Here is an 18458-nt window from a genome sequence, read left to right as displayed (position 1 = left end):
TCCAAAAACATCACAGCTGCCAATAGTTTAAATGCAATGAAGCCATGTAATAGTGCATTTTAAAAATGAAATATTGTATTAAATGATATGATACTGGATTTTTAATGAAATAGCCTTTTTTAATGTGATTGCCTTTAATGAAATTGTCAAAAAAAAATTGTGCAGTTTGCTGATCAAAATCTTGCACAATGGATGCCAATAATGTATACATTAACTGGGGATACATATGCAGCTTGGAGCTGTGGTCGTATGGTGTTGGGTGCCTGCCGACCCCCAAAACTGGTGGTGGACACCGGAAGTAAGGGCTGCCGTCAAGCTGAGGAAGGAGTCCCATTGGGTCTTGTTGGCTCGTGGGATTCCTGAAACAGCTGACAGGTACCGGCAGGCCAAGCGAACTGCAGCCCGAGCAGTTGTGGAAGCAAAAACTCGGGTCTGGGAGGAGTTCAGGAGGCCATGGAGGAGAACGACTGGTCAGCCTTGAAGAAATTCTGGCAAACCGTCCGGCGCCTCCGGAGGGGAAAGCAGGTCTCCACCAACATTGTTTACAGTGGAGGTGGGGAGTTGCTGACCTCAACTGGGGATATCATCAGTGGGTGGAAGGAATACTTCAGTGACCTCCTCAATCCTGTCGGGACATCTTCCGTGGAGAAAGCAGAGGTTGAGGTCTCAGAGATGGACTCATTCATCACCCAAGCTGAAGTCACCGAGGTGGCTGGTAGGCTCCTCTGTGTCAAGCACCCGGGGTGGACAAGATTCGCCCTGAGTACCTTAAGTCTATGGATTTGCAGGGACTGTCTTGGTTGACACGTCTCTGCAATATCTTTGTAATATTACATGGCAATCGGGGACGGTGCCTCTGGATTGGCAGACCGGGGTGGTGGTTCCCCTTTTTAAAAAGGGGGACCACGGGATTTACTCCAACTATAGGGGGATCACGCTCCTCAGTCTCCCTGGGAAAGTCTATTCCAGGGTACTGGAGAGGAGGATTTGACCTATAGTCAAACCTTGGATCCAGTAGGAGCAATGTGGTTTTCGTCCTGGTCTGCAACACTGGACCAGCTCTTTAACCCTCCATAGGGTGCTTGTGGGTTTGGGGGAGTTTAACCAGTCCACATGTGTTTTGTAGATTTGGAGAAGGTGTTCAGCCACGTCCCTCGTGGTATCTTGTGGAGGGTGCTTTGGGAGTACAGAGTCCGGGGCCCCTTTTTAAAGGCCGTCCGGTCTCTGTATGACTGAAGTAGAAGTCTGGTCTGCATTGCCCGCAGTAAGTCGAACCTGTTCCTGGTGTATGTTGGACACCGACAGGGCTGCCCTTTGTCACCGGTTCTGTTCATCATTTTTATTGACAGAATTTCTAGGTGCAGCCAGGGGCCAGAGGGTGCCCGGTTCAGGGACCAGGTGCCGGAGGGGGTCAGGTTTGATAGCCTCAGGATTTCATCTCTGCTTTTTGCAGATGATGTTGTCCTGTTGGCTTCATTGAACCCAGACCTGCAGCATGCACTTGGGTGGTTTACAGTCGAGTGTGAAGCGACAGGGATGAGGATTAGCACCTCCAAATCCGAGACCATGGTCCTCAACCAGAAGAAAATGGTCTGCTCTCTCCAGGTCGGCGGTGAGACCTTGTCCCAAGCGGAGGAGTTCAAGTATCTTGGGGTTTTGTTCACGAGTGGGGGACGGCTGGGGCGTGAGATTGACAGGCGGATTGGTGCAGCGTCTGAAGTGATGCAGTCATTATATTGTGTCCGTTGTGGTGAAGAAGAAGCTGAGCCAAAAGGTGAAGCTCCAATTTACCAGTCAATCTATGCCCCTACTTTCACCTATGGTCACGAGCTTTGGGTCATGACCGAAAGGAAAAGATACCAGATACAAGCGGGTGAAATGAGCTTCCTTCGTAGGGTGGCTGGGCGCTCCCTTAGAGATAGGGTGAGGAGCTCAGTCACCAGGGAGGAGCTCGGAGTAGAGCCGCTACTCCTCCACATTGAGAGGAGCCAGATGAGGTGGCTAGGGCATCTGTTTAGGATGCCTCCTGGATGCTTCCCTGGGGAGGTGTTCCATGCAGGTCCCACCGGGAGGAGGACCTGATGAAGACCCAGGACACGCTGGAGAGACTATGTCTCTCAGCTGGCCTGGGAACACCTTGGGAGCCTTCAGGAAGAACTAGAGGAAGTGTCTGGGGACAGGGAAGTCTGGGCATCTCTGCTTAGACTGCTACCCCCGCGACCTGGTCCCGAATAAAAGGTGGAAGATGAATGGATGGATGGACCATCATTTGATATTGTCACAGAATCTAACTCGTTCAAGCTCTGATTATTTGTAAAGCTCAGAAGTCCAATGCCTTGAAGTCATCAGCAGTCTGAACACCTCTTTTCACCTGTTTTTCCACTTTGACAAGACGTCCCATCATGCTCTGGTCATCTGCAGCCTCTCCGTCAGCTTTAGGACCTTTACCAACTATTTGGTCAACTCTAGTATTGAAGAAAGGGAATATTTTAGATTTAAAAACCACACAAAAACAAAGACTGTCTATTGTAAATTTCTAACCATGTTTGTTTAAGAGGTTGATGATGGCAAAAAATGTCACATATTCTTCGAGGGGAATAATGAATTTGGTTCATTTGGATGAAATGATTAAATGATGGCCTGACACAGACGTGTGGATGCATGCATGATGAGATGAGGCAGATCAAAGTCTGAATACTGAAGGGACATTCTGTCTGGGGGCCCAAAATGCATCAACTTGCATGCTTGTATGCTGCTTCATGCTTCATTTCCATTGCATCCTGCTGGGGGAGCTCTCCCTCTGTCTATCCACTATGAGAGCAAGCATGAGGACTTCAGACCCCTGATGAGTGAAGGCCTCATGAAATGGCTCATTAACATTCAACAAGCATGTATGCATGTACAATCCCGGGCTTCAATGACTAGACTAGACATAAAAAGCTAACTGCTCAACATCCTCATCATCAACAGTAAAGACAATAAAAAACACAGCGTTGATCCCATACATCGAGTGTGACTCTCTTCTTCTACACATATGATTATTCTGAATCAATGAGACAAGTCAAATGGCCTCAACTCAAAAGGGGTTTTGTCAATAAAAACAATAAGGTAGCATGTGAACTGCTCTGGTATTTGTACTGCGCTATAAGGAGAGTAATGCTGATAGAATGGTCATTCTAAAGGTGCAGTCTATCAACCTAACCTAGGACCTTCAGTGGACTTCTTATGGCGAGGTGTTGTTGGGGGAGGAGGCCCCACAATCATATCTATCCTGGCAAAGCACACAGAGACGATATGAGTGCAATGCAAAATGAAGCAAGGAGGGAAAACAAGGTTCAATATATTCCATACACACAAGACATACGGTGGGTCTGACTGGCTTCACGGATGGAACGTGTATGCATTTCACTGTTGGAATATATTCCTTCTACATGTTCGACCTTCAGGGAACCAAGATGTCAGGAGTTCATTAGCGGGAAGGGAAAACTGATACAGAAAACAATGTGAATTACACATTAATGTTATTTCCAGAATGAGCTTGTGACACATTCAGAGCTGAGAGAGTGAATCAAACTTAAGTATAGATTAAAGTTACTGATATTAACCAGACCTGAATACAACACATGTGGTTGGACAAATGAAACAGGCAAATCAATGACTTGTGTGTCACAACATGTGTGTATCCAGCGACTCCAGAAACGTTGTATTAGTAGATGACATTTCAACTGTTATTAATAGGAAATTCTGTGAGCCATAGTTACAAAAGTGTCCTTGATCAAACTCAAGGTGCACTTGCCTGGTCTGCAGGTTTTTAATGCGGGACAGCATGTCCAGGTGACCTGCTGAGTACTGCTCGATCACGTCCATGACGTCGTACGGCCGCAGGCTCTCTTTGAACCTCCTCTTGGACACCAGGAACTTCATCACGCTGAGAGGGAAGGACACATGGGTGTCAGATGGTGAGATGCTTGTCAGGAAGGCACAGGGGCTACTCATGAAGTTAATGATGATCCTCCTGCTGAGCCCGGGTGAAAATCACGGACCTTTTCTTCCCTCCTACTGTGACATGTCAAAACATCCAACAAAAGAATGACATCAGGAATACAAGTGCGCCGGATATGTGCGAGTTACTCCGCAGGGTGGCGAACGTCATTCTTCATGATGGAGTGAGGAGCTCCACGAGCCACAAGAGCCTCAACCATTCATGAAAGACGCATTCAAATACATGGAAATGTAACATTAGCATCCCAGGATATTGCTCATGATAACAGGACATTCTAGAACCCTCCACATTCAGGAGGCTTTGGAGAAATACACAACTACCATAAATTCAAGGACATTTTCTCGTGTTTAAACAGCTGATGATCAATTATTAATTTAACCGATTCAAGCTGTCTTTTGATTTATCAACACAATGTTGTAGCGCAACATGTACTATTGAGAATGAGGTAGAGAGAGGAACACTGGAGTGTAAATCTAGGTCACAGCCTCCAATCCAGCGCTACCATCCAGGGGGACTAAACTCCTTCAAGGAACACCTTATCTCTGCCTCCTGGCGCTTGACGGCAAAAACAATCCAACCGCTGGTGACACAAAGACCCTTGAGGCACCGTGATTAATAACAACGTTAATGCACGGTTCAAACCTTTCTGTGTTAAATGAATGAGGCCACAGCGAGAGCAGTAAACACAAGTGATGCAAATCCCTACCAGATTGCCCTAATGGTGACCTTCAGTCCAGACGGTAACTCCTGGGTGAGAAACTCGCAGTGGCAGCTCTTATCATCCCCGATTTCCTCTCCAGGGAGGCTCGCCTCTGCAAGTATAGAGAAGGATGCGATCTAAGAAGATTTCACCTGTGTCCATGTGATCTGCGTCAACAGCAGAAGCAAAGCGAGAGCTTCTAGCTTTAAAAAAGGTGCAAAATTCAATCATCAAATCGGTTTCAAGCCAGTTAGCCGGTTTGTGAGTGTAGTGAGCGAGCTTTGTGAAACAACGGAAAAAAACAAACAACTCAGTGCAGAATTGAAGGATAGTGCTGACGTGACCAGAGCTTTGTCAAAATCTTAAAGGACAAGTACTCTCTTCCCACCACCAATCACTGGTTAGCATTGTCACTGGCATGTTTCAGTTCGCCAAGAGGCCAGTTGACAGATTTATTTTTGGCGTTCTGGTAGGGAAAGTGAGATATCGTCATGCAACCTAAAGCAGGGTTTTCGGGGTTTTCTAATGTGGGTTATTTTTAGGATTTTTCTAGGCTCCACTTGACTTGAACCCACTGAGAGCGTAGTCTGCCGCCATCAAAACAAACAAAAAGAAAACATGTTCTCCATAACCGTTTGTGCGGCTTTACAAGAATCGACAAAAAAAATAAAGAGCTCAGAAAAACGATTGAATCATTCCATGCTTGTTTTCAGGTACTCATGCTTTCCTTCAGTCACTGCAGGAAAAACATGACACCTGGAAACAAAGTGTAAAAAATGGGGGGGGGGGGGGGTCATGTCAAGTGAGCAGATTAGCAGATTTCAGCATGCAGGTATCTCAATCCAGGGAAAGCTGACTTGTCTTTTGATAACTCCTTTTACAAGAAGCCGACCAACAAAATATCCCAATGTCTTACTTATTAAACCTTCAATTGCTGCGAAAAGAGAGAGAGGAGAGACATGGAAGAAAGATTTGTTATGGAGACGAGCAGGATGACTATGGCAGACAAATCAATTCCAAACATGGAGACTTGTGGAATCCAATAAATGATTTCTGGATCATGTTTGAAGAAAGCCTGGTCACTCTACATTAATACTGACCTGCTGTACATACTACAAAGCTTCATTAAACACTGCAGTCAACTAAATATGTAGACATTAAACTGTGACAGTCTAAATTGAAGACAAGGCATGATGACTTGTCTAACCTGGAGAACGCTTCAGTCCCAAGTCTTCGTCCTGCATTTCAATCAGCACTTTAACATGCCATGAAGCGAAAGAAGAAAAACAGCTAATGAGAACTGGTTCAAATCGTGTAACAGAAAGGCAGAGTGATGGAGAGTGAGAGAATTCTATCTGCTGATCGTGACACAGTGGCCTTGATGACAAATGGAGGCATTCAGGCTGTCTCGCGGTTCATGATGACCGGATACAGCAACACACAAACCAATGGTCGCCTGAGTTATCTGGCAAGAGCACAAATGGCTAAAATTCACAACTCCTCCTCATGTCTTCCAATACTGTCAGAAACTATAAAGAGGCTTTACCTCAACCAGGGGTGTCAAACACATTTCAGTTCAGAGGTCACATGCAGCCTAATTTCATCTTGAGTGTGTCACACCAGTGACACAGTGCCTTAATGACCTTTAAATACATACTTTAGGGTTTTTCTTTGTTGTATAAATGATTAAAGTGACCATATCTTCACAAAAAACTGTCTGCTACTCTCAAGAAATTGGTTTTCTGTTTTGTTTGAGATTTTAATAATTTGCTTGGTGGTTTGGTGGGCTGGATTGGAGTCTTTTGGGAGCTGTTTTTGGCCCACACACCTTATGTTTGACACCCCTGATCTAGATGCTCGTCTGCATTATAATCTCATCAACATAAATGAAGTATCTTCAGTTACAAATCGGTAACTGATATGAAAATAAGAAAAGGTTTCTGATGCACAGTATGTCCTCCCAAATCAGCTAACTTTACCAAGACACTTTGTGATGGTTTCATCTTTAATTTGTCACCCATCAGAATATAAACATGACTGGAAAATACTATGAAGGAAATCTGTGTTGTAGATATGACAGCATGTGTCTGATCTGTACTCTCATAGTCTTTTTCAATCAGGCTCCCTCACCCTCGGAGTTTTGGCGCGAGGTGCTTCCCCGGACTTTGAAGGCATGTTTAGGCCCTCGGTTCTTCTCCGTGAAGCTCCAGCTCTTGGCGACCTTGCTGGGGCTCGCCTCGGCGCCGTCCTCCGCGCCCGGAGACTGGGCCTTCCCCTTGGACAAGGGGGTCTTAGAAGGACTGGGAAACACCTTGTCCTTCAGACTGGCCTTCCGACTACACAAAGCAAGCAATCCAAGGTCACAACCAAATTAACTCACCATTTTTTTCACCATCAATACACAGACATCTGTCGCTAAATGTTTTTATTTTGCAGTTTTTTTAAGTGTATTATTTAGTTTGAAGCATTTGCAGAAAAAAACGGCACTGATGCAATAGTAAATCTTACCTCTGCAGAAACGTAAAATGGGCAATGTCCTACATCAGAAGGAGCCATGTCCACATACGAACATAGTGGAGCATTCAGTGGGTCAGGCAAGCAGCAGGAAGCTACAAGCAGGCATGCATGGGAAGCAAAGTGACACTGCGCATCTGAAAAGGAAGAGCTGTGGTCTCACTCTAAGTAAAACAATAAAAAAAAAAAGAAAAGAACACAAATCATGCAAAAAAAACAAAAATCACCATTGCAGTGTATCATACTCCGCCTGGGAATTGTTAGATACTCAGCGATACGCACCTCGCCTGCTGAACACAACGTCATAAAGGCTGAATCAGCAAAGAAAAAAAAAAGGCAGCAAGCAAATCAACAGCGTAAAGACATTACTAAACAGAAACCATAAATCAACTGTGACAGGGTGGTAAACAAGGAACTTCACTGAGTAAAAATGTAAAACGTGTGTAGGTCTGTTTATTATTACAGGTGGAAACTGTCAAATCATTTTGCTTTAAATGGTCCGCGACTCCTGAGGCTCACTACTGTGTTTGAACTGGGGAAACAGAACAGAAATAGGAATGGAAGGAGACACACAGACTTGCAGTGCAGTTGTTAGTATCTGTGTAGCAACTATACCTAATTGTTCTCGGACAGCACCCGCAAAGTCTGTCTTTGTGCGCATTTTCATTACTGCAGTGGTTGGCAGTAAAGGAGACACAAAAAGATCAAGGAGCAGTGGATACAATCACAAAAACAGCAGTGTGTGCCATACTGTGATGCCAGTAACACTTTATTCTAACCAGTTTGTTGGCGTTGCTATCAGAAACTTAAGGAATCTTTTTGTCGTTTTGGCAAACTTCAGGCTTGAATAAGCTGAATGAAAAGACTCAGTCATGATAAAGTGTTACTACATTGTCAGGTATTACACTTGTTTCCTTGGTGAAAAAAACAGTGTGACAACAGTCAAGCAAGGCTCTTAAAGTGGAGGGGATCACTTTGTTCGGTTGTTCTGAGGTGATGCTGGAAGCCAGAGCATCAAAGAACAGCTCAGGGGTGAATGATTCAGAAAGCCTTCTGCCTGAGAGTGAGGCCGGAGTCGGCTGATCTTTGAGCACTGTGTGAGCAAATGCAGCATGACCGTTCTTGAAGGAGGCGCAGCCACGTCCGACACCCCAACACACACACACACACACACACACACACACACACACACACACACACACACACACACACACCAGCAAGCCACACACTCCCCCAAGAAGAGTTCCTCGGCAGCAGCTAAGAGCAGATTGGAAGAGAAGCCAGAAGAAGGTGGGGGGGGGGGGGGGGGGGGGGGGGGGGGGAGTTTAAAGAGGCGATGGGATCACAGACCTGGGGGAGGTTTCTGTCTGGGACTCCTTCCTGTGAGACACACAGATACACAGAGTAAGTCCGCCGTACGTTACAGAGCACAACATCGACCACAGCACTCCAGATTCAGCTGAGTCAGTACCGAGGAGGGGAAATCAGAGGTCAGAGACGAAAAATGGAAAGAAAAACACATAATCTGCTGCTAAAGCAAAGGTCACAAGATGTGGAGTGTGAAACCTGCAATAGCAGTGAAAGTAAATAACAGAGATGGGAGACTTGGACTCGAGACTCGGACTCGACTCGGACTCGAGTCACGATTTTATGACTTTTTGACTCGACTTGATAAAATCAAAAAAAGACTTGGACTTGCTTGGACTCTAAGCTCAGTGACTCTCGACTTGGACTTGACTCGAACCCTTTGACTCGACGAGTCACGTCAAGTCATAATAGTCATTTTAAAAGTGCGATGTATGAATCATTTTTATTTTTTATCGCTTCATTTCATGGGATCGCAGTGGCGAGGTGCGCCTGTGGCGGGAGCGCTTGTTTCGTGCCGCCTGGACTGCGTGCAACGGGCGGAGTTCGTTCACTTCCGCATTGACGGGAGCGCTCGTTTTCAACACCCGCGCATTCCAGGCGCATTCCAAACAACACAACAGGTCGGCCACGATTGTTTTTAATAAACTGGTTTCAACACTGCCCGCCTGGAATGCGCGCATAGGCGTCAGTTTAGGGGAGACTTTTGCCAGGGGTGTTTTTTTCTCCACCACACACAAATCCTTCACCCCCGGTTGTTATTTCCAGTACTATTCCGATGCTCCTGAACGCACCGTCCGCTAGCGTCAGAGACGCAAACAGACGTTCACGAGGATTAAAAAAACAAAACAAAGGAGTGCGGCTGTTCTAAATGTGCGTCTGTTCCAGTGGAAGCTCCGCACAGAGCAGCTCTGTCTTCTGCAGCACCTGTGGTGAGTTTGAAAACTTGGTTGCTAGTTTAACCCTGTGATTATCCCAGGTTATAGACTTTATGCAAGAGGCGGTAGTCTGTTTTGAAATGTGGATATGCCCTGAAGAACTTTACTGTCAACATGCTAACAGCAACATTTTGAGGCTGTTTGGCCTCATTCTAGTCTCAGCTAATGTTCATCATCAACATACTTTTCGTCCCCGGGGGACCTGCTGCTTTTGATTAAAAAGAAATGCGAGTTTTATTGAAAGATGTGAATAGGGATGAATTTCATATTTTTATTTTTGAACTGTAATGAAGAAGAATGCATCAAAGATGCTTTATTTCATTAAGGAAACACAATTTATTTTAAGATAGGTTTAAATGTGCACACTTTAGTGAAGACTTTTTTTTTAAATCTGCCCCTCGGTTCACAGCTCACTGGACATTTAACACTGAACATAGAAAACAGAGCTAAACATACTCAGACGCTGTCTTTTGTCCCCAACAGAACTGCAGCTGTGAGGACTGGAGGTCCTACAGGTCCAGATTTGTAGGCTAAAAGGTAACATCATCATTTTTAAAAGTGCCCAAAAACATTGTCCTGCCGTTCTGAAGTGCCAATGAACACATTACATTTGTCCTCCTTGTCCTCCTTCCAGCTTGTCTCTGTGGACATGGCAGACAGTCACACTGCTGAGCCTCTCCTGGGACATCGTGGAGCAGAGCCTCGTTTTCAGACGCCACAGAGAACTGAGGCTGCTCTCTGCTTCACAAGAGAACACTGAACCACCAGCAGGAGCCGGACCAGGGTCTGACCAGGGTCTCCACTGGGACCTCCAGCAAGAACCAGGGTCTCCTGATCAAATAAGTACACTTTGCACTTCCATTGTAACTAGTAATCTGTAACCTGGGAGATAACCGGACTATTATTTTATTGTTTCTTTCTTTCTTTCTTTCTTTGTGCAGACGTCACCTCTTCAGTCACCAGTTCTGTCAGCTTTGTTCATTTCTGTTGAACTCTGCTCCTGGACAAATAAAAAATGGAAAACCCTCCTGAGACTGATGGTTCTCTGTGTCTAACACACCTTGGATGTTCAGTAATGTTTGTTGTTGTGTCGATGGTGCAGTTAGTATTTTAATATATTTCTTTAATGGTGGCAGAGCATCTTTACCAGGGCAGAGACATGTCAGTGTGTGTAGATCTGGTTCATTAGCTTGATCAGTCTAAAGCTATCTGAGGACGTCTGATGGTGATTCTTTGGATTAACAGACTGCCTCCTCTGATGTCGGTTGCTTTTCTTTTTGAAATGTTGAAATGTTGATTTGTTATTAGGTCTTTCCTCAGATTTTATAAATGAAAGAAGGAAACAGAGTGACTGGCTGTACGCAGGTTGTACAGGAGGCAGTAAACGCAGCACAGCAGAATTAAAACTTCCATGAAACACCAGAGAGCAGGAGAGGAAGAGGTCATACCATAACCTGGAATATCCACTCATGGCAGAGTTTTGCTCCAATAATTAAAGCTAATAATAATAATGATGATAATAAATGTTTCCAGCCTCCCAGCAACAAAGGTCAGACAATAAGGCTTCATGTTGTTCTTCCTCTGCTGATTCACCAGGTTTTTGTGACAAAGTTGACAGAGTCATCAGATAGACTGATCATTGGTGTTTCTGTTGTGGCTGCCTAACTGTGTTTTTGTAATTTTTCCATTTACTCCTGGAGTTGCTTTGTGTAAAATGTTCGATTTGAGTGGAAATGGATAGTTAGGCTTTAAGCCAAGATTCATCCAGTCACAGATATAATGTTCTGGTAACAGCCTGTGTTCTAATGTAACTCCAACTGTCCTCCCGAGGTTTATTCTTTTATTCTGGAAATGCTTTGACCTTATTCCTATTTGTGATGAATAGAGTTCAGTGGTTTGTTTCTGTGTTGTCCCTGAGCTGTAAATCCTGTTGACAAGTAGCTGATGTATCTGACATGTAGCTGATTTCAACATGAAGTTCAGCATTGTTGGGTTTGTAACTCATATAAAGGTTTGAGGCCAGAGGATTTTATTAAAAACATGACAATCACCTACAATGTGAAATAATTCTCTAAGCATCTGAAAGCAGCCATACCAAAAGTAAAATCAGTCATAGTCATCATCTCAAGCACTTCTCAAAAGCAGTGGTGACTGGTCATTGGGGGCAGGTGGAGCACAGCGCCTTTATGTTGTGTTTGACAGATATGGTGAAAATACCCTATCTACAAGCTCGCTTCTCAAAAAGAGTACCGATATCTCAGTCCAAAATTTCCTTAACAGTGCCTCCCCAGCTTTTTTTTTTTTTTTTTAATGACTTGTTTAGGACTCGAGGAAAAAAGTTTAGGACTTGGACTCGACTCGGGACTCGACTGTCTTGACTTGGGACTCGACTCGGGACTTGACTGTCAGGACTCGGGACTCGACTCGGGACTCGAGTGCAAAGACTTGAGACTCGACTTTGACTTGCAAAACAAGGACTTGGTCCCACCTCTGGTAAATAACCACTTGGGGGCAGTGGATGCAAAACCTAAATACCATAATAGTAAACAATTAGCAGCATCCAGCAAATGACATAAGTGAATAAGTGAAGGGGGGGGGGGGGGGGGGGGGGGGGGGGCAATCAAAAGCAAGTGAGTGAGTGGATGTTAACATTTCTTGAAAGAATGGGAAAAAGAAGCTGAACAGCTTAAATAAACAGTGAAAAGGTGTCTGCAGCTGTCTGGATGTTGGTTAAGGTTTCTATAACGTGTATAAAAATACAGCAGCTCTGCAGCTTTATAACCGTTTTCACATCCGCTTGACTGAAGCTCCGGTAAAATGTAGTTATGTTCCAGCAACCGGTTACTTCACAAAGCGCTATTAACAAGATTTGGAGGTGAAGAAATCAATAAAAGAGTAATGTTTCAACGCTCAATAGAGCTGAGAGGAACTGCACAGTACTGTTATCCTGATGGGATTAATTCACTTTTAATCTAATTTTTTTTAAATGCAGGTTACTTTTTCAAGTTGGACGTTCTGACACATTTTTGTCCAATAAAGTTTTTGAATTGAATCGCATTGATAGCTATGGGTTTTCTTGGATTGTAAAGGAGATTTCATATCGCAGGAAGTGAAGTGGATGGTCAGTAACCTGAGACGATGACCTGATTCAACCCTTTGAAAAATGAACATCAGAAATCTGTAACTACAGACTGGATGACTCCTCGGTTTAAGAACAGTCACAATCAGAACGTATTCATCTCTCACGAGGTTTCACTGTTTTAATTTTGCTGTGTGACATTCAAAATGGTTTGATGATCAACACATCACTGGGAACAATTCTATCATCAGATTTATGAGAAAATTCTGCTTCTTTTGTTCTTTCCAAGCCACATCTGATGTGTTAATAAATTCCCACAGACTTAATATGTCATCATCAACTTCCTACTTTCATTTCTGACGACTTCAGTACAACCTTAGCCTTTAGTTTGTAATTTCCAATACCACAGGATCAAAACGGTTTGATTCTTCATCATGATTGAAATGATGCTGCCATCTGAACAAGAACAGAAATATACAGAAGAAATGTAGTTGAAATGTGTGATCTTCACTTTTTTTAAAAATCTTTAATTCAGTAAAGGAGTTGAATTCCGTCTTTTTCAAATGCAAATTAGAAGAAAAAAAATCACAGGTTGCATAGTTTTTTAAGTCATATCTTAAAATATATCATAGATGGCAAACTGTGAGCTCATTTTACCCCCATTATCCTCCCCACACACGTTTATACCAGCATCATCATACTCATGCTATCATACCACCTGACAGTACCTGGATTGTTCTCCGCATGCATGTTTGTGGTTTCATTACTTATAACAGTGCCAACTCATGACACAACATGCTAACAACGTGGTTTTCTGTGCTGCTGCTGTTGCTTCTGTGTAAACAGACATCATTTTGAAATAGTTTTCATGTAAATGAAAAACTTTTCTCAAACAAAAACGGTACGTTGTCACTTGAAACATTGTCGTGTGCACCGGACATGAGAATAGAGCCCAGAGGAAGGAAATAAAAGGAGAAAAGCAGGGGCTCGATGACTGAGCCCTGTGGAACTCCAGATAACAGAGGAGCAGGGGAGGGCTCAGAATCAGGAATGTTGAACGGTTCTGTCTGACAAGATCTGAACCAATCCATTTCATGTTTGTACCTGAACGACTTCCCCTTCAGGTTCCTCAGCAGGTCCAGCTGATTCAGGGGTGGAATAATCCTGAAAACAAAAGACAAAGAGAACATCATGGTACATACCCAGAAGGCTTCAGAAGGTTAAAACTCGCCTTTGGGTCCCTTTAAAGTTAATTGAGTTTAGTTTGGCAGCTGTCTGTTCTGCTGGTCATCACCGTTTCACCTCAAATTAAGGCCAGAGGGAAAGTCAAATGCTTTCCACCTCGAGCAGGCAGGCAGTCATCCTCCAGACGCACACAAGGCAGAAATCTGTACACTGAAAGGCAGACGGTTTATTCGCTGATTCATACAGTTGGAAAGGAAAAAATATGTGTTTAATTCTTCTAAGTGAGCCTTTGAAAAGGCCTTTCAAAAGGGTTCTGATGATCTCTGCCAAAAGTCAGTGAATTAACCTTATCAAAGCAGAAAGCTAAGAACCAGATCGAAGACAATAGACGACGAAATTCCGCTGGTTCAGTCTTTCATTCTGCTCTACAGTTTTGAGAGAAGATGGCAGAATATGATATGGTTTCATCTCTTACCTGTACATCGGAACGGCTACAGTCTGCTCATAAAAATCCCACGTGCACAGCAGGTCTGTGCGGGAAAGGTTGGTGGCATAAAACCTCCAAGCAGCCTGGCAGAAGAAACACGACCAGTTCAGAGATCACATCAGAGTAATGAACCCGGTGCTGACAGGCGCTCCCGGTACCTGGATCAGGCCCGCGGCGGGGTTGCGTCTCTTCTCAAAGTGTTTCTGCCTGTGCTGCTCCTGGACTTTCAGGGCAAAGCCAGAACCCAGGATGCCCTGTGCACACCCAGAAAGCCCCATAAAGCAATCAGTGACCTTTATTGACCTCGAGCGAGCAGAGGAGAGGAAGTGCCACAACAGCACATTGTCTCCTATTGTAGAAGCCCTTCAATAAACAGGCCGCCTGAACAGGTGGCACCACACACTCACACGTCTGCAGGGTCAATGGAAACGTGGGAGAAAATGCTGATTGTTGAACACGGTCAAAGTGTTTCCTGAGTGTGCTGATGGAGCAAAGTGGGATTTTTAACGTGGGACGCACGGAACAAGCGCTGCTCCAGGCTCACTGTTGAGTTTGACAACATCAAATCTCAGGTGAAACTGTGTAACAAATACATCAGCGACTGAACTCAGCATCAATCAGCGAGAGCCGCTTGATGCTGCAGGAATAACAAGCTGAGGAGGAACATTTAAGGTCAATTCTACCACAGAAGAGAAAGGAAATGAAGCAGATGGGCTCAGACAGACACTGGCAGAATAACACTCTACTGCTAATTTGTAAAAGAGAAGGGCCAATCCAGCACGTGGAGCCACAGGGCAATAAGTGGAAATGGCTGTTTGTGGTCTCTGCTGGAGGTAACACTGCTTCAGAGAGAGTGGAGGTCATAATACCACAAGACCGGCGCCCTGGAATCCATATTCAAGGATTCATTCAAGCATATGTCTGAAAATGTTATTCTATTAGTGTCTGAAACAGTCTGATGCAATAACTTGCCAATAAAGTGAGAAAATACAGAAACTTTTTTTTTTGCAACTGCAGCCATAATGAATAAATATGAAGAGAATCCCATCCACTAAAACCTCATTTTCATAGACAAACTGGACCAAACATGAAAAAAGGCTTCTACTTTCAATAAATGCAGCACTTAATAGACAAGAATAGAATAGAATAGAAATACTTTATTCATCCTAGAAGGGAATTATTTGCAGTGCTGCTACACACAGAATAAATATGTTAAAATATCAAAAAACAATAAAAACTAATAATAAATAATATTATAAATTATTGTAAGGGGCTAAACAGTGATTATCGGCTTGATAACATCGAAAAAAAATGTCATATTATTTCATGACTGGCAAGAATGACATTGTTGGCTACTACATGGCATTATTAGCTGTTCCATCAGTGTTGTGTCTTAGCTTGTAGCTTGTCTGTGTTATTTGTTGAAAATGCCTGTAATTGTCATTCAGTGTGCTTGAATCTGCTTCAAACCATTGTTCTGGAAATAGTCAGAGCTGCATTCCTTCTGAGCGTTTTTTGATTGGAAATGAGATTAATAGAAACACGACAACAACAAGCGAAGAAATGATAAAATGCTGCGTAGGATAATCAGACCTGTGAAATTACATTGTGCACCTGTTCACACTCAATAAAGCCGGATGAATAGATTTCTAGGTGGGGCAGCTGAGCCACTGGAGTGAGGAAGTGAACTGATTTATGTTACAGAGTCACTTTTCTCTTCAGTTTGACCTCCAGCTTACAAACTGGGAGGAGGAGCAGGTTCTAATGCTTGAAACAACAAACACATCCGCCGAAGCTGAAGCTGAAGCGACTCACGTCTGAACAGGCGGGCTGCGACAGTGACTCAGCATTAACACCCATTTCACAAAAACAGCTTCACACTGATGATATAGCATCCCTTACATCTCCCACTGCAATCTGAATAAAGTAATATCAATGGTTGTCCAGGAGTCAAATGAATACAGTTACAATTACATTGGTGAGCACTTACTGAGATCACTGTAATGGATTAATGAACACAAATAAGAATGTTCAATCAGCACTTCAGCCCCACCCTGTCACTGAACGCACTGCTGAGGAGTCCTTGTACTCACGGCAGGAAGTGCAAAGAAGGCCACCCCGATCATGCTGAAGGTGGCCGCCAGCAAGCGTCCGTTCCAGGTTTGGGGAACCTTGTCTCCATAGCCGATGGTGGTGAGAGTGATCTAGAGATGGAAATGAGCCCATGTTCCTCTTGAATGCTCAGGTGCAGTTTTATGATAGAAGTAAAAATAGAAGGAAAACGAAAAAGCTCGATCAGTCTTACCAGTCCCCACCAAAGAGCGTCAGCGTAGGTCTCGAACTCGTTATTGGACTCTTTTTCCACAGAGTAGACGAGGAATGAAGCCAGGATGAGGCATAAGAAGCCGATGTACCAGGCTGTGATGAGCTCCTGCAGAGGGGAGGCCACACACACACACACACACACACACACACACACACACACACACACACACACACACACACACACAGGGAGACACACACAGGGACTCTGCAGTCAGAACACGCCGCCCAGGATAAAACTGGCGCTGCAGGTAAAAACGGCTGGTCTGTAATAACAGTGGACATGATGAAGTGAGCTCTGTGCCCAGTGTGGGAAACCAGCTATTTAATAAACGCCTTTATTTCCCTCGGTTGCAACACTTGTCACAGACTGGCTATCTCACACACACGCCCATGCATGCACACACACACACACACACACACACACACACACACACACACACACACACACACACACACACACACACACACACACACACACACACACACACACACACACACACACACACACACACGGCAGCAGAACATTTTCCACAGTTTATTACTACAAGGAAATAATTCCGTTTCAGAGCTCATTAAAAAATAAACAGGGAGAAATATGTTTCTGTACGGCGACATGGTTACTTGGAATTGATGTGTCACTGAGGAAACCCGACAGGAAGTCAAAGAAAGACCGCTCCAGTCTCACTGGTTGAAACCATTTCAGCCCAATTGGACCAGGCTGAACCAGTAAAATAGCGTCATTAATAGCCTTAACATTTAAATTTAAATCTTTCTCAGTATATGATGAAAATGTCTTGATTTTTACAAAAACCAAACAATTACTGCAGAAAATGACAACAATCTCAACATGAAGCCAATTCTAATGACACCTTCTGGTGCAAAATACAGTGAAACATCCAAAAAAACTTCTCTTGAAGCTGTTGCATTAATGCATGTCTTCACAAATCCACCCTGACAGAAACTACTGTGATAGCATTGAGGTAACTACTATATCTTTGAGGGCAGCATCACCAGTATCTCAGCTCAGGTCTCAGTGTGGTGCTGTGTCCACTACTCTTGAGAGTGTTGGAAAAAAACCATTTAAAAATCAATGTTTTCTTTGGAATTTTTGCAGTTTGCTTGGAGGTTTGTGGGTTGGACTGGAGTGTCTTGTTTGACATCCTTGATTTAAATCCTATGTAAAGTAGTTCTTACTTGGTTACCTGCTACATTCATACGTCAGTAATGGCTGCTATAGGCTGTGAAGTGATACCATGACTGCGTCTTGTAAGAAAACAAAATGATTCAAACCGATATTCCTGGCTACTTTTAAGTTTTAAGCTCCTGTTTCTTCCTGTCTGCTTGGCATCACTGACGCAGCCTGTGCCTGTTTTTGAAGGACGGAGGTGTGAATGGAGGCTCTGCCCAGTGCTGGACTCACTACAGTCAACTCTTCTGCATGTTTTCTGGGAATAAAAATGTTTGTGAGTATCTGTTTCATAAACATTAGCATAAATCAAAGACATAAAGCAGATTTGCTAAAAGTTATTTTGCTTCAATCCTTTAACTTTACCTCTAGGTCGTCCTCATCGAAGTTACAACAAGGAAGGAGCAAGTTTGAAGAACAAGACTGAAAAAGCACACATTTCTGTTTTCAAAAGGAAGGAGAAAAGTAAAAACGCTGCAGATAATCAAGACAAATCTAATTCAGTTCAGTAACAAAGTAGGATTGTGTGGCTCACTGATGCTCTTTGTGATCTTAATTGGATTCATCAACGTGAGCGAAAGTTCAAACTGTGCAACGTCAAGGTCATTGTGAGTGTGACGGTTGAGAAGATTGCTTTTTTTAGCTATTGTTACGTAACTGAAAGTCAACTTCACAG

General features: G+C 43.8%; 1 protein-coding gene across 7 annotated transcripts in view; it reads right to left on the bottom strand.

Annotated features, from left to right (window-relative positions):
* Nucleotides 1–18458, bottom strand: part of LOC115408163 (potassium voltage-gated channel subfamily KQT member 2-like) — a 39459-nt gene that overhangs the window by 991 nt on the left and 20010 nt on the right. Inside the window, exons 5-17 of one of the 7 annotated variants that reach the window (XM_030118764.1) lie at nucleotides 16577–16702; nucleotides 16365–16475; nucleotides 14430–14525; nucleotides 14260–14354; nucleotides 13704–13763; nucleotides 8568–8597; nucleotides 7833–7886; nucleotides 6834–7039; nucleotides 5911–5958; nucleotides 5620–5637; nucleotides 4710–4815; nucleotides 3797–3928; nucleotides 2372–2465 (exon numbers count right to left, since the gene is read on the bottom strand). In XM_030118764.1, coding sequence (XP_029974624.1) covers nucleotides 2372–2465; nucleotides 3797–3928; nucleotides 4710–4815; nucleotides 5620–5637; nucleotides 5911–5958; nucleotides 6834–7039; nucleotides 7833–7886; nucleotides 8568–8597; nucleotides 13704–13763; nucleotides 14260–14354; nucleotides 14430–14525; nucleotides 16365–16475; nucleotides 16577–16702 — 1176 coding nt within the window. The remainder of the gene's footprint in view (nucleotides 1–2371; nucleotides 2466–3796; nucleotides 3929–4709; nucleotides 4816–5619; nucleotides 5638–5910; nucleotides 5959–6833; nucleotides 7040–7832; nucleotides 7887–8567; nucleotides 8598–13703; nucleotides 13764–14259; nucleotides 14355–14429; nucleotides 14526–16364; nucleotides 16476–16576; nucleotides 16703–18458) is intronic. The other 6 variants (XM_030118765.1, XM_030118766.1, XM_030118767.1 and 3 more) reach the window with 6 other exon arrangements.

The sequence above is a fragment of the Salarias fasciatus genome, chromosome 20 (genome assembly GCF_902148845.1).
Source record: "Salarias fasciatus chromosome 20, fSalaFa1.1, whole genome shotgun sequence".
Taxonomy (NCBI): Eukaryota; Metazoa; Chordata; class Actinopteri; order Blenniiformes; family Blenniidae; genus Salarias; species Salarias fasciatus.
Note: the sequence above shows the minus strand (reverse complement) of the source record. Positions and strands in the feature narration are given on the sequence as shown.